General features: G+C 42.5%; 1 protein-coding gene across 1 annotated transcript in view; it reads left to right on the forward strand.

Moving 5' to 3' along the window:
• ANKRD13C (ankyrin repeat domain 13C) overlaps window positions 1–14,091 on the forward strand; it is an 82,603-nt gene extending 68,512 nt beyond the window's left edge. Inside the window, exons 9-13 of the mRNA XM_049775328.1 lie at window positions 9–170; window positions 4,951–5,030; window positions 7,812–7,910; window positions 9,142–9,242; window positions 13,365–14,091. Of these exons, the coding sequence (XP_049631285.1) occupies window positions 9–170; window positions 4,951–5,030; window positions 7,812–7,910; window positions 9,142–9,242; window positions 13,365–13,495 (573 nt within the window). The 3' untranslated portion in view covers window positions 13,496–14,091. The remainder of the gene's footprint in view (window positions 1–8; window positions 171–4,950; window positions 5,031–7,811; window positions 7,911–9,141; window positions 9,243–13,364) is intronic.
• Window positions 14,092–14,419: the final 328 nt, after the last annotated feature.

Consider the following 14,419-nt stretch of genomic DNA (forward strand, 5'->3'; position numbering starts at 1 on the left):
TTTCTTAGGAAAGAGTAGGAAACTTTTTGGCAGACTTTTATTTGGTGAATGGACTTGTTTTAGAATCGAGAAAAAGAAGAGAACATCTCACTGAAGAAGACATTCTTCGAAATAAGGCCATCATGGAGAGTTTGAGTAAAGGTGGAAACATTATGGAACAAAATTTTGAGGTAATAATTTTCACTTCTGGTTAATAATGTTTCCTTTCTGGTGCTCAGGAGTTTGTGTAAGCGTACTTGTAGGTCATATTTACTGTGTATCACCTTTCCGTCTTTTTGTCATCGGCAGGATCTTTGGCCATTGTTTCTGGCCTTTGAGTCTTCCATAACAAAGAAATTTATTAAACAGGGCACTGGTGTTAGCTTCTAATCCACATGTTTATTATATAATTTTTTTCTACTTCAGTTGAAATGTGATATTGCTTTGGTAGGTCAGCTTCAGACTGACCTATTTTATGAAATCATTTTGAGCCTGTACCTTCTCACATGTTTTTTTTATGCAGCCTGTGTTTATTGGGAGTTTCTACATAAATAATGCATGGGTGAGAGGAGGGAAAGGAGAAGGAATTTAGGAACCATGGTAGTATAGAAGACAGGGAATGACCTCTTATTCCTTCATTAGATGAGTAAGGTTGGATTTTATTTTTATTTTGATAGGGTTTTTCTTTTCTCGTTAGGAATTTTTTTTTTTTTATTTTGGGTGATGTGGGCTGGGATGGGATGGGGGCACAACTAACAGTGCTTAGGGACTACTCCTGGCTCTGTACTCAGTAATCACTTTCGGCAGGCTTGAAGGGCCATATGAGATGCTTGGATTGAGCCTGGGTTAGCCACATACAAGGCAAGCACTGTTATTTTTATTATTTTTTAGTGAATTACAAAGTTATTCCTGATTGGGTTTCAGGTGTATAATGTTCCTGCATCAGTTCCTTACCCAGTATACACCTCTATCCAACTATTTTCCTCTATCTACCAGCCTCAGGTGTGCATTCTTAGTCTTCTTTCTCTCCACCCCCATCACCTCTCTCTTTTTCTCCCCTCTCCTTTTCTCTTTGTCTATCAGGTATCATGCATATCATTAACCTTCTTCAGTACTCAATTCTCTTCCAGAGTATCCAGTCCCCCACCATTGTAGTGTTCTCTTTCCTGTCCTGCCTCCTTCCCCAGCGACAAGCAAGAAGAATTCTCGTGCTTTTTGTTTTCATTGCCTTTGGGTGCTTGTTTGTCCTCCATTGTTTCTTTACATCCCACTTGAGGTAGATCATTCTCTATCCATCTCTTTCTGACAAACTTTATGCAGCAGTATACTCTCCAGATCCGTCCATGTAGCAGTAAATTGCATGGTTCCAAAATTTTGGGGGGGTGGAGGTCACACCCTCAGTGCTCAGGGGTTACTCCTGATTCTACGTTCAGAACTCGCTCCTGGCAGGCTCGGGGGACCATATGGGATGCCAGAATTCCAGCCACCGTCCTTCTGCATGCAAGGCAAACGCCTTACCTCCATGCTGTCTCTCTGGCCCCCTGGTTTCAATTTTTTAATTTCACTGTTTCTTACTGTCACATAATATTTCATCATGTATATGTTTATCTAGTCATCTGTTCTTGGATACTTGGGTTGTTTCCATATTTTGGTTATCATGACTAGTGCTGTAACAAATTAGGAAGGCAGGTGTTTTTTTCTTTGTCATCTTTGGGTCCTTGGGGGTATATTCCAAGGAGTGGAATTGCTGGGTCACATGAAAATTAGTTCATAGTTTTTTGAGGAAGTGTTTATATTGTTTTCCCAAAGCTGGGCCAGTGGATATTCCCACTAGTAGTGAATGAGGGTCTCTTCTCCACCCCTCCTCGCCAACATTTATTGTGCTTTCTTTTTCTTTTTCCGCCTCCTCCTCCTCCGCCTCCTTCTTCTTCTCCTTCTCTTCCTCCTCCTCATCCTTCTCCTCTTCCTCCTTCTCCTTTTTCCTCCTCCTCTTCCTTCTCTTCTTCCTCCTCCTCTTCCTTCTCCTTCTCCTTCTCCTCCTCCTCCTCCTCCTCCTTCTCCTCCTCCTCCTTCTTCTCTTCCTCCTCCTCCTTTTTCCTCCTCTTCCTTCTCCTCTTCCTCCTCCTCTTCCTCCTCCTTCTCCTCCTTCTCCTCCTTCTCCTCCTCCTCATCCTCTTCCTCCTCCTTCTCCTCCTCCTCTTCCTCTTCCTCTTCCTCTTCCTCTTCCTTCTCCTCCTCCTCCTCCTCCTCCTCCTTCCTCCTCCTGCTCCTCCTCCTCCTCCTCCTCCTCCTCCTTTCTTTTTCGTGATACCAGTCTCTTGGGTGTGCATCAATCTCTCGGGTGTGAGCTTGTTGTTATGATTTGTTGGCACTTCCCTGATGATTAGGCTAAATTGCAGAACATTTTCTTTTTCCTATGCCTTTTGGCCATGTGTATATCTTCTTTGAGGAACATTCTGCTCATCTCTTCTTTTCACATGGGTTTGGATGTTTAGTTTCTAGTCAAGTTCTACCACTGCTTTATATATCTTGAGTATTAAGTCTTCGTCAGATGAGTAGTAATCAAATAATTTTTCCCAGTTTGTGGGTTGTCTTTGTGTTCTGGGTATGGGCTCTTTTGAAGTGCAGAAACTTCTTGACTCAGTGGAAAGTTCTGCCTTAGTTTTCCCCACTGTATGTAACTGATCCTCATCTTAGCAGTGTTGATGAGTTCCAGTGCACCCATATCTGAGCAACTCCATGTTGAGTGGTGATAACTTACTTCAGACTGGCAGGAAGTTTCTGCAGGTTAGGAGTAGTCCTTCCAGGCCTTTATAAATGTTTTTTAGTTTCAACACTTATTTTGCCTAGGAAATTTTCAGGGACTGTGAAATAGGTCTATAAACTAGGTGTACAAGTTTACACTGAGTGTACAACTAAGTGAAAATTTCAGGGACTGTTTATAGGTCTATAAACTAGGTATACAAGTCAAATATTTGCTAATAATAAATCCTGAGGAAAATTTCATCTAAAATGAGTCTTTTAAGTAGTACATGACCCCCTGTGGGGCAGGTACTCATTTGCAGGGGTCTCAAACTCAATTTACCTGGGGGCCGCAGGAGGCAAAGTCGGGGTGATCCTTGAGTGCAAAGTCAGTAGTAAGCCTTGAACATTGGGGGGTATGACCCAAACAACTAAAACAAAACAAAACAAAAAAATATTCCTCTAGGGCAGGGCCACAAAATGTAGTATGGAGGGCCGTTTGAGGCCCCTGGAAGGGCTCTGGATTCCTGTCAGCACTCCACCGATCCCAGATTACAATGAGCTTCCTGCTGTGCATGTCTGTGAGACTTCTGCAAGACGTTTCCTTTCTCCTCAGATTTTTCCTTAGCTTCCGAGATTATCAGTGATTATCCCAACCGAAAGAAACCTTTTCTTTTTTTCCAGGCTAAATTTAAGTCATCATGTAGATACTGAGTTTTTGTTTTGTTTTAACTTATATCTCATCTGGTGAGAAAATTCCAAGTCATATCTCTAAATTTAATTTCCTTTCTTCTTTGCAGTTGTTCCCCCAATGCCTACTTACTAGTTACTGGATCCTTTTGTCTGTCAGGCATGAGTCTCTTTTCCCACATTGTATCCTTGAACTCTTTATTTTGTTTTGTTTTAGTTTTAGTGTTCAGGGCTTACTCCTGCCTAGCTTTGTACTCAGGGATCACTCCTGGTGAACTGGGAGGAACCATTTGGTATTCTAGGGATCAAACCTGCTTTTGCCATGTGCTTAGCAAGTACCCTGCCTGCTCTACTCTTGTTCTGGCAAGAGTATATTTTAGGGGCCAGTGAGGTGGCGCTAGAGGTAAGGTGTCTGCCTTGTAAGCGTTAGCCAAGGAAGGACCACTATTTGATGCCCCGGCATCCCATATGGTCCGCTCAAGCCAGGGGCAATTTCTGAGCGCTTTGCCAGGAGTAACCCCTGAGCATCAAATGGGTGTGCCCCCCCAAAAAAAGGGTATATTTTAGTCATATAATAATTTATATTTTTAATGTTATTTGTGTTGTATGGTTGTTCTCCCCCCCTTCAGTTCCAAGCTTTAGACTTCTGAAGGTTAGGGTTAGGTTTTAAAGTTTTTATATTCTTATATTCAGCCTCAAGTATAATGAATGAATGCCAGGAACATTTGAGATGATGAAAACTTACACGAATCAATTTTGCTACCTTTATGCTTATCTTGAGATTCTAATATGTTATAGGGGCCAAGAGATATAGCACAGCAGGAGGGACACTTGCCTTGCATGTGGCCAACTTGGGTTCAATTCTTAGTGTCCCATATGGCCCCACTAGTCTGCCAGGAGTGTATGAGCAAAGCCAGGAGTGACCCTGAGCACTGCTGGGGGTGGTGGCTCCAAGCCCCAAAACAAAACAAATGGCAACAAAATCATAACCCTACTGATGAACTTTAAAGACATTGGACTATATGTGACATATTATTTTTTTTTAATTTTTATTTTTGGGCCACACCTGGCAGTACTCAGGGGTTTCTCCTGGCTCTGCACTGAGAAGTTGCTGGGATCATATGAGATGCTGAGTATCAAACCTGGGCAGCCTACAAGGAATGCCCTACGACTGTGGTATTGCTCCAACCCTAATATGTGACATTTTGAAGTGTTTATGTTGATGAAATCAAGTTGATTAGTGGGTTGCGTAATTTATTGTGTTTTATTTTTTTGAAATATGTTTTTTGGGTTCGATTGTTAGTACAGCGGGATGGGCACTTGCCTTGCATATGGTGGACCTGAGATTGATAACGTGGCACCCTGTATGCTCCTCTGAGCACTGCTGGGAGTGATCACCTAGAGCAGAGCCAGAAGTAACATCTTAGCATCGCTGGGTGTAGTCCAAAGACAAAAAGGAGACAAAAACAAACCTTTTCATTGATTCGTCCTCCCTACTCATCCTTTCTCTTCCACCTGTTTTTTTTTCCTTCCTGACAGCCGGTTCGAAGACAATCCCTTACCCCACCGCCTCAGAACACCATCACCTGGGAAGAATACATATCTGCTGAAAATGGAAAGTAAGCTCTTTGGCTTGTTTTTAATTTGTGTCTCATTTGGTGTTTAGAGATCGCCAATGTCAAAAATAAACTCTGGGTATGATTGATGTTTATAGTTCTTCTAGAAAGAGTCACTAATGGATAGTTGTCTGAAGTGGTTTTTCTGTAAAGACTTAGGGGGATGTTCTAAGAGAAATTTCCGAAGCCTCTGGGTAAGCCGGGAGCTCCCCCATGAGAGGGATCCACCCCAGAAAAAAGAAATTTAAAGCTGAGGAAATGCCAGGGGAGGAGCTGCCTAGCGCAGCTGCTTACCTGACTGTTTTCCATTTGGTGAGGGGTTTCTAGATCTTATTATCCTCCCGAGTGGTGTGAAAGACATTTTGAGGTTTGTCCACTATTTTTTTCCCCTTCCTAAACTCATCTGCTATCATTGCTTTCAGTCAATGCTTGACTACCTCACCATCCTTCCTCAAGTCAAGATGTTTGCTTAATGTTAATTTTTAATACTTAGCATTTGTATTCAGTCAACAGTCAATAAAAGGACAGAGGCATAGTTTAAAGGAAAAAAAAAATCGGGCCTGGAGAGATAGCACAGTGGCATTTGCCTTGCAAACAGCCGATCCAGGACCAATCCCGGTGTCCCATATGGTCGGTCCCCCGTGCCTGCCAGGAGCTATTTCTGAGCAGACAGCCAGGAATAACTCCTGAGCACCACCGGGCGTGACCCCCCCCCCCCCAAAAAAAAAAATCACTTTTTTTTCTGCTGAGCATGTGAAAGAAAGTAGTCAGTTGGTAGGAAATATAGTTATGAGATGTCTTTTTTTTGTTTGTTTGTTTTTGTTTTCGTTTTTGGTTTTTGGGCCACACCTGGTGACGCTCAGGGGTTACTCCTGGCTATGAGCTCAGAAATCGCGCCTGGCTTGGGGGACTATATGGGACGCCGGGGGAGCCAAACCTAGGTTCGTTCTAGGCTAGCGCAGGCATTACCTCTAGCGCCACCATGCAGGCCCCGTCTTCTTTTTGAAATTACTTATTGATTGAGGTAATGTTGGTTTACCAGTATTTACATTTACATCCCAGTAAGTGTTTTCTGTGTTTCAGAGGGCTAGTGTTACCATGTTAACACCCAGCACAACAGTGTGATAACCCTGGATCACAGTCCTTATTTAGGTCCCTCCTTTCCATGTCCCCCTCTTACTCCCTCAGTAACCTCAGTCCCACGAACAGTCTCTGGGCTTATTCTCATGGCACAGTGTCATTGTCTGCTTCTGCTCTGTGTCTTTATACTCCACGTGTGCGTGAGGTCAGCAGGTAAAGACTTCATAATACTTCATAATACTCTCAGGATTCATCTTTATATTTTCCTGTTGTGGCAAAGAAATTACCTTGTCCCTTCAGTGAGAAGTGGTGACTTTAAAAATAAATCAATTACTTAGTTACTTTTCTAAGTTTTAAATGTTTCTGATTATTTTAGAGCAAAGATCAAAAAGATAGTGCACAAAACTGAGTGCATAGGGAGGCCTGGATTTGAGCCCAGAACTGCGTGGTCGCCTCACACCTCTGGGAGCAACTTCTGAGCCCAAAATTGGGAGTAGCGCCCACGTGTTGCTGAATGTGCACTAAATCTCAGATTGAAAGATCTCTCTAGTTCACTATTCTTTGTATCTCCTCTTTCTTTTTTTTTTTTTTTTGGTTTTTGGGCCACACCCTGTGACGCTCAGGGGTTACTCCTGGCTATGTGCTCAGAAGTTGCTCCTGGCTTCTTGGGGGACCATATGGGACGCCGGGGGATCGAACCGCGGTCCGTCCTAGGCTAGCGCAGGCAAGGCAGGCACCTTACCTCCAGCGCCACCGCCCGGCCCCCTCCTCTTTCTGATCATTCTGAAAACTGTAGACAGCAAACACGATTGATTACATTCGAGAAGTGGTTCTAAGATGATAACTTTAAAAGTCCCTCCAGTGATTTGCTTTGTTCCTAAAAATAATTATTAAAATTATGTATCTAAGATAAAATGTTTTTGAGTTGTGATTTTTTTTTCTGAATGTTTTCACTTTGTTATTTCCTTTTTATTTATTTATTTTTTTTGTTTTTTGTTTTTTTTCGGGCCACACCTGTTTGATGCTCCGGGGTTACTCCTGGCTAAGCGCTCAGAAATTGCCCCTGGCTTGGGGGGATCATATGGGACGCCGGGGGATCGAACCTCGGTCCTTCCTTTGCTAGCGCTTGCAAGGCAGACACCTTACCTCTAGCGCCATGTCGCTGGCCCCGTTATTTTCTTTTTTAATCTTACCCAGGTTTGAAATATTCATGAGTGTCATTGGAATGTCTTCAAATGTGGGAGTGTGCAAAGAGTTTCTTAATAGTTTCTTGGGTCTGAGAGATAGCATAGTGGTAGGGTGTTTGCCTTGCATGCAGCCGATCCAGGACGGAGGATGGTTCAAATCCCAGCATCCCATATTGTCCCCATGTCAGGAGCGATTTCTGAGCAGATAGCCAGGAGTAACTCCTGAGCGCCACTGTGTGTGACCCCAAAATACCAAAAAACAAAAACAAAAAACCCCCCAAAACTTAATAGATTCTTTACTTTTTTTTCTTAATTTTTTTTGGGGGCCACACCTGGTGGTGCTCAGGGGTTACTCCTGGCTATCTTCAGAAATCGCTCCTGGCAGGCACAGGGGACCATATAGGACGCCGAGATTCAAATCAACCACCTTAGGTCCTGGGTCGGCTGCTTGCAAGGCAAACGCCGCTATCTCTCTGGCCGGCCCCTCTTTACTTTTTTTTTTCTATTTTCATTGTAGAGCTCCTCATCTGGGTCGAGAACTGGTATGCAAAGAGAGTAAGAAGACTTTTAAAGCCACGATAGCCATGAGTCAGGAATTTCCCTTGGGAATCGAGTCGTAAGTGTGTTACTGGACATCCGGGTTTATGAAAGCGGCCATGAAGCTTCAAAGGCTGTATTGGCACCTGAGTGGGTTATCTGAATGATGCCTTGGGAATGTGGAAGCAAATAGCTATTGCTTTGCTAGTCTGTGCATCCTTCTATAATTTTTTTTCTTTTCTTTGGTTGATATAACATTATGTTATGACAGGCAAGTATTTTCATGTGTGCATAGCTAGAAGTCAGCACATGTATTTTACATGTTAAGTTGACCACAAGAAATTTAGTTTTGGGATTACAAAAGTTAAGCTGCTGAAGAATGAAATCCATCCAACCAAAAATTAAGGAGAACTTAGAATATAGTATTATAATAATGACTTATACTCTAATGAATTTAGAGAATAAGAAAACTATGATAATACTCATGCAATACTCAGTACCAACATTATAGTCAAGAGAAAAAGTACACTGAAATTTTAGCTCAGCTAAACTTTGCAGCAGGAGAATGGTTTGGAGGTTCTTTGGTCACACCCCGTGGTTGGTTACTCCTGGCGAGCTCAGAGACCATAATGAGATACTGGGAATAAGATCCAGGTCGGCTAGAGCCCTTTTTACTGTGCTGTTTCTCCTGCCCTAGGTAAGCCAAACCTTAGGCAAAAAAGAAACACTTTTGGGGCTGGAGAGTTATATAGTGGGCAGAGTGCTTGCCTTCTGTGTGGCTGACTTGGGTTCAATTCCCAACATCCCATATGGTCTCGAACACGGAGACTGATTAAAGACTTTGGCAATGTGTGGACTTCAAAAAGTTGGGTATAAATTTGGTTTTTGTTTTTTTTTTTTTGGTTTTTGGGTCACACCTGACAGCATTCGGGTTACTCCTAGTTCTACGCTCAGAAATCACTCCTGGCAGGTGTGGGGGACCATATGGAATGCCGGGATTTGAACCAATGACCTGCATGCTAGGCAAGCGCCTTACCTTCATGCTATCTCTCCGGCCCCGGTATAAATTTTGAAACCACTTAAATGAATACAGAATGAAATTGAGGCAAGAGTGGAAATTAAGGCCTCCTAGTAAAATGCTAAAGTTAGGATCTTTGATACAGTGGAAAGAAGAAAACAAACTGAGGGGAAGTAAAGAGGTACCATTTTCTCCTCTAGAAGATAATAATGTGAAGTTTGAAGCAAGAAAACAGAAGGACACAAACTGATTTGAGAAATGAAAGCATGATTTTTCTCCATCCATTTTTCAGATTATTGAATGTTTTGGAAGTAATAGCTCCTTTCAAGCACTTTAACAAGCTCAGAGAATTTGTTCAGATGAAGCTTCCTCCAGGCTTTCCTGTAAAACTAGGTAAGAGCAATGTTTATGGACTTTCAGCATTGGTTAGAAGTAGGGAGCAGTTCACTAGCGTTTAATTAGAGTGAAAATTCAAATTTTGTCGGAGTTCATGTTCATGGGATGTGGGGGATTCAAACCTTGTTGGCCATGTGCAAGGTGAATGCCCTACCTACTGTGCTATTGCTCCGGCCCTGTTTGGATAGTTTGTTTGTTGAATCCCCTGGTCTGCAAACAGGCCTACAGACTTTCTCTAGTTTCATGTAGTTATTTGTATTGCTCTATTTACTTTCTGCTAGACATATAACCTGCCTGAGCGCATGAATGATATATATGGGAACCACTCCCTGCTTGTCACTCCCAGAGGTGTCTGGAGCATCTTGTACGGGGCTTGAACCCTGAACTCCTGTGTGCAGAGCATGTGCCTAGTGCATTGAGCTGCCTCTGGCCCTGGAGACACATTTTTTTTTTCTTTTTTTTTTTTTTTGTTGGGTCACACCTGGCATTGCTCAGGGGTTCCTCCTGGCTCTACGCTCAGAAATCGATCTTGGCAGGCTCGGGGGACCATATGGGATGCTGGGATTCGAACCACCGTCCTTCTGCATGCGAGGCAAGCGCCTTACCTCCATGCTATCTCTCCAGCCCCTGGAGACACATTTTCTTTTTCTTTTCTTTTCTTTTCTTTTCTTTTCTTTTCTTTTCTTTTCTTTTCTTTTCTTTTCTTTTCTTTTCTTTTCTTTTCTTTTTTTTGGTTTTTTGGGCCACACACATTTGATGCTCAGGGGTTACTCCTGGCTAAGGCTCAAAAATTGTCCCTGGCTTGGGGGGACCATATGGGACGCCGGGGAATCGAACCGCAGTCCTGATCCTTGGCTAGCGCTTGCAAGGCAGACACCTAGCGCCACCTCGCCGGCCCCGGAGACACATTTTCATTGCTTTCATTGCTAACATTTAAACCTCATCCCCTCAAATTTCCAACTTTTGGAAAGAAATACTTTCTGGATGGAAAGGGTTTTAAACCCTGTTTCCAAATGATCCCCACGTTTTCCCATTGTTCTGAGAAAGCACAGGTCACCCCATGTCTGCTTGGAGAGACTGGTGCGGGGTCTTGGTCAGACGCAGACACAACAGTGCTGCAGACTCAGACACAGGGATTCCCAGATGGTCTTATCAAAGCTCAAGCCCCTTCTGGCACTTTCTAGCACCTGTACCAGTTCCAGCCTTGCACTCACTAATAGGTACTGAGATGACAGAGGTTGAATCCTTGAAATTTCCAATTTATTCTATACTCATGTTTCTACATCTTAAACCCAAATCGAGCCCTAACACACTATGGACTTTTATGTATAAAAGATAATTTTATCAGTTTTGCTGTGGAGGCTTACTCTTGGATCTGCACTCCTGGTAGTGCTCAGGGAACTACATGGGATGTGGATATCAAACCCAGGTCGGCATTGTGCAAGAAACACTACCCACTGTACTGCTGCTCCAACCCTTAATACAGGTCTTCTGCTCCAAGCTCCATCTTTTCTTTCCTGTCTTTCCAGAAGAATTGATGCTTTGCTTGGATAATTTTTTTTGTGGGGAGAAAAGGGGCAAACCCAGCAGTGCTCAGGCGTTACTCCTGCAGATTTGGGGAGACCAAGTGGGATGTGGGGGATTCAAACCTTGTTGGCCATGTGCAAGGTGAATGCCCTACCTACTGTGCTATTGCTCCGGCCCTGTTTGGATAGTTTGTTTGTTGAATCCCCTGGTCTGCAAACAGGCCTACAGACTTTCTCTAGGATAGTGCAGGCTTTGGGGGTCCTATGGCTCATGTCCCTGCTGCTCAGGCACATTGGAGGCAGAAAGCATCTATTCACACTAAATAAAATGTTCCCATGTTTCAGTCATATTTGACTTATGAACACTGAGGCTTGAATTTCATGCAATTTTATCAGCACAAAGATTTTCTTGAAACATTAGACATGCCAAGTCACGGCTCATGACACTTTTAAAAATAGACCACCCAAAAGGCCTTGTTTGCTAACTCCTGACTTCCAACAGCAACCTGGGAATCCAAGTAGAACTGGAGACTTACTTTCTGAGTGTTACTCAACTTACCACAGTCCAAATAAACTGAACTTAGAATAGATAGGTCTTTATTTAAACACACAGGTTTGTTTTTGACTGCCTTTAGCCTGCTGCTCATGTTGAACTTCCTGTGAATGATGTAAAAAATACCCAAAAGGACTTGGCAGGAAGAAGGTTCCCACTGCTTCCAGGTGAATCCTGGCCTTCACTTTCATAGACTTTAGTTTTGGAGTCAGAGATAATTTATTTCGTAGATGAAATAGCTCAGGCCCTTACAGAATGAGAAATTAGCTTTTACAATTAGTGTTCTTTCCTGTAACTCATATTAGGAATGATACTAAACTAAACTGAATGATGAAAATTTGTTAGTGGTTTTTTTTTTTGGGGGGGGGGTAGGGGGTCACACCCAGCAGCACTCAGGGATTACTCCTAGTTCTGTGCTCAGAAATTACTCTTGGCAGGCTTGGGGTACCAGAAGGGATGCTGAGGATTGAACCCAGGTTGAACACATACAAGGTGAACATCCTACCCACTTTGCTGTCACTCTGGCCCATTTATTTTTAATGTTCTATTATATTACTCATAATTTCAGCCCAAGTGTACTTTATTTAGAAGAGTTAAATGATTGTATGTAATGGCATGGTGTTACTCCTAATTTAATGAGATTTCCTATTGTGTAGATATTTAAGTGATGAATGTTTTTCATGCATTAGAACAAAATAGGATGGATGCTTTTTCATTTGTGTCTAAATCAAAACAAATCAACTTAGAGTAATAGATACATTACACTTTAAAGGGAAAAAAAAATTCAGAATACATAAAGAAAAATGTACCAAATTCTCAGCTGGAAAGAAAAGAAAGGACCTGGTAGATTATTTGAATTACAGTAATAATTGGGAAACAGTATAATCTTCTGATTTACAAAGTTGTTCATAATACAATTGTTTCAGATATTCAGTTTTCCAACACCAATCCCACCACCACTGTGACCTTCCCTTCACCAGTGTCCCCAGTCCTCTCTCCCCCCTGATTAATGCCCCCCCCCCCCCCCCCCCCCCCCCCCCGCCAAAGCCTGCCCACTTTGCAGGCACAAAGTCATTTACTTTACATTGCCTTGCCTGTTTTGTTTTTGTTGATGTTTTGTTTTGGGTCCACACCCAGTGGTGCTCAGGGGTTACTCCTGGCTCTGCTCAGAAATCACTCCTGGCAGGCACGGGAGCCCATATGGGTGGGATGCAGGGATTCAAACCACTGCCCGTCCTGGATCGACTACGTGCAAGGCAAATGCCCTACCGCTGTGCTACCACTCTGGCCCCATTCTCTTGCGTGTTAACATTACTAGTCATTGAGGACTTACTGTGCTATTAGGTGCCAGTTAAGCCTTGTGTTCTTATTTTCACTTCTATGCTACTTTCTGTCTCGTCTGCTGTGCACCTGTGAAATTAGGAGTTTAAGAAGCAGTGAGACTGAGAGGATTCAGTGGCTTGGTGTCTTTTTGAGATTAGTTGTGGGACCGTGAAGTTGGGCCTTTAACATGCCGAAGGATGTTGAGTGTGGGTGGGGTGTTGGGGTTCTCTGCTGGGCTTGCTAATGCCCCCCCCATTCCAGAAGGCTCCAGAGACCTCAGTGTTGGAGACCAGGCTTACCTGAGACAGCACAGATGAGTTGAGTCCAGTTGTTGGCTTAATATCTTTTGTTTCCTCATCACCAAACATTGTCTCTCGAGTATATAAACTGAGACAAATGCTAGAATTTATCTGGTTCTTAGGTAATCATTGCTTTTTTTTTTATTTTTTAAGGTTTCAAAGTGTTTCGTGTTTATTTTTCAAATTGTGTGTTGATTTGGGGCTTCATCTGACAGTCTTTAGGGGCTACTCCCAGCTCAGCGCTTGGGTGTCAGTCCTGGTGGTGCTTAAGAAGCTCTGTGGTGCTGGGGATTGAACCCAGTGAATCCAGTGCTGGCCTGTCACGGTATCGCTCTGGCCTCTCACCTGGTTCTCTATTTTTGTGGTCAATAAATTGAGTGACATGTCATTTGACCACCTTGTCCTATGTCCTCTTCAGACACACCCGTGTTTCCGACGATCACAGCCACTGTGACTTTTCAGGAGTTCCGCTACGATGAATTCGATGGTTCCATCTTCACTATCCCTGATGACTACAAGGAAGACCCAAGCCGGTTTCCTGACCTGTAATGGCTGTTACGCTGCCGAGGAAACCAGGAAAGCAAGAGAATTCAAAGATCCCAGATGTGTTCCCAAATAGAAGAAAAGGGAATTTCCACATGGGACTGACCCATCAGGAATATAAGGAAACAGGCCTCTAAGGATTTCAGCAGGTTTCCTGGTGGGCCATTTATTCAGGCTTTTTCAAAGTAAACCTATTATAAATGAAATTGTTTGACACCTTAATGACCCTCAGTCCTTCTTATGTAAAACAGCTCTGAGTGCTGATTTGTTTTTAAAAATTTTTACACTTCTTGAAATATATATGCATATAAATATATCTATATATCTATATCTAAAACACTCCTGGACCATTAACATAAATTAAATGTCTTAAGAGATAAAAAAAAAAAAGCCCTTTACAACTGGTCATCTTATATTCAAGGTGACGTTTATAAATATTCCTTCGAGCTTTTGTTTTCATAAAATGTAAACTATGTAACATTATGTATAGTTCAGTCATTTGAATGTTTGTTCAATATAATGAACTAGAAGGAATGCCGTTTCATCTGTAGAGGATTGAACCAAATGGTAACCATTAAAACAATTGCATTTAAATGTTGCAATACATTTCCGAGGGAGCGTTCTCTCTGCAGGGAATAAGGGACCTCCTTGAGCACCTGAGTGCAATTCATTGTGGTGCTATTTGTTTTTACCTGAATTCTTTCTCCAATGGAAAAGGTTTGTTACTAATCTTCCTTTCATAGAATCTATTTTTTTTTTTCTAAACTTGAGTTTGGAAATCTTTTTTGTGTGTGTTCATAAGGTATGGGTTAGCATGCTTCCAAATATTTCACTTTCAGATCTCAGCACTTTAGAAAAATCCCAGATTTTTTAACTTGGCTTCCTCATTCTGAATTTTTTTTTTTTTTGTAGTGGAATAGATGTGTTAGT

This window comes from Suncus etruscus, chromosome 6 (genome assembly GCF_024139225.1).
Source record: "Suncus etruscus isolate mSunEtr1 chromosome 6, mSunEtr1.pri.cur, whole genome shotgun sequence".
In the NCBI taxonomy this organism is placed as follows: domain Eukaryota; kingdom Metazoa; phylum Chordata; class Mammalia; order Eulipotyphla; family Soricidae; genus Suncus; species Suncus etruscus.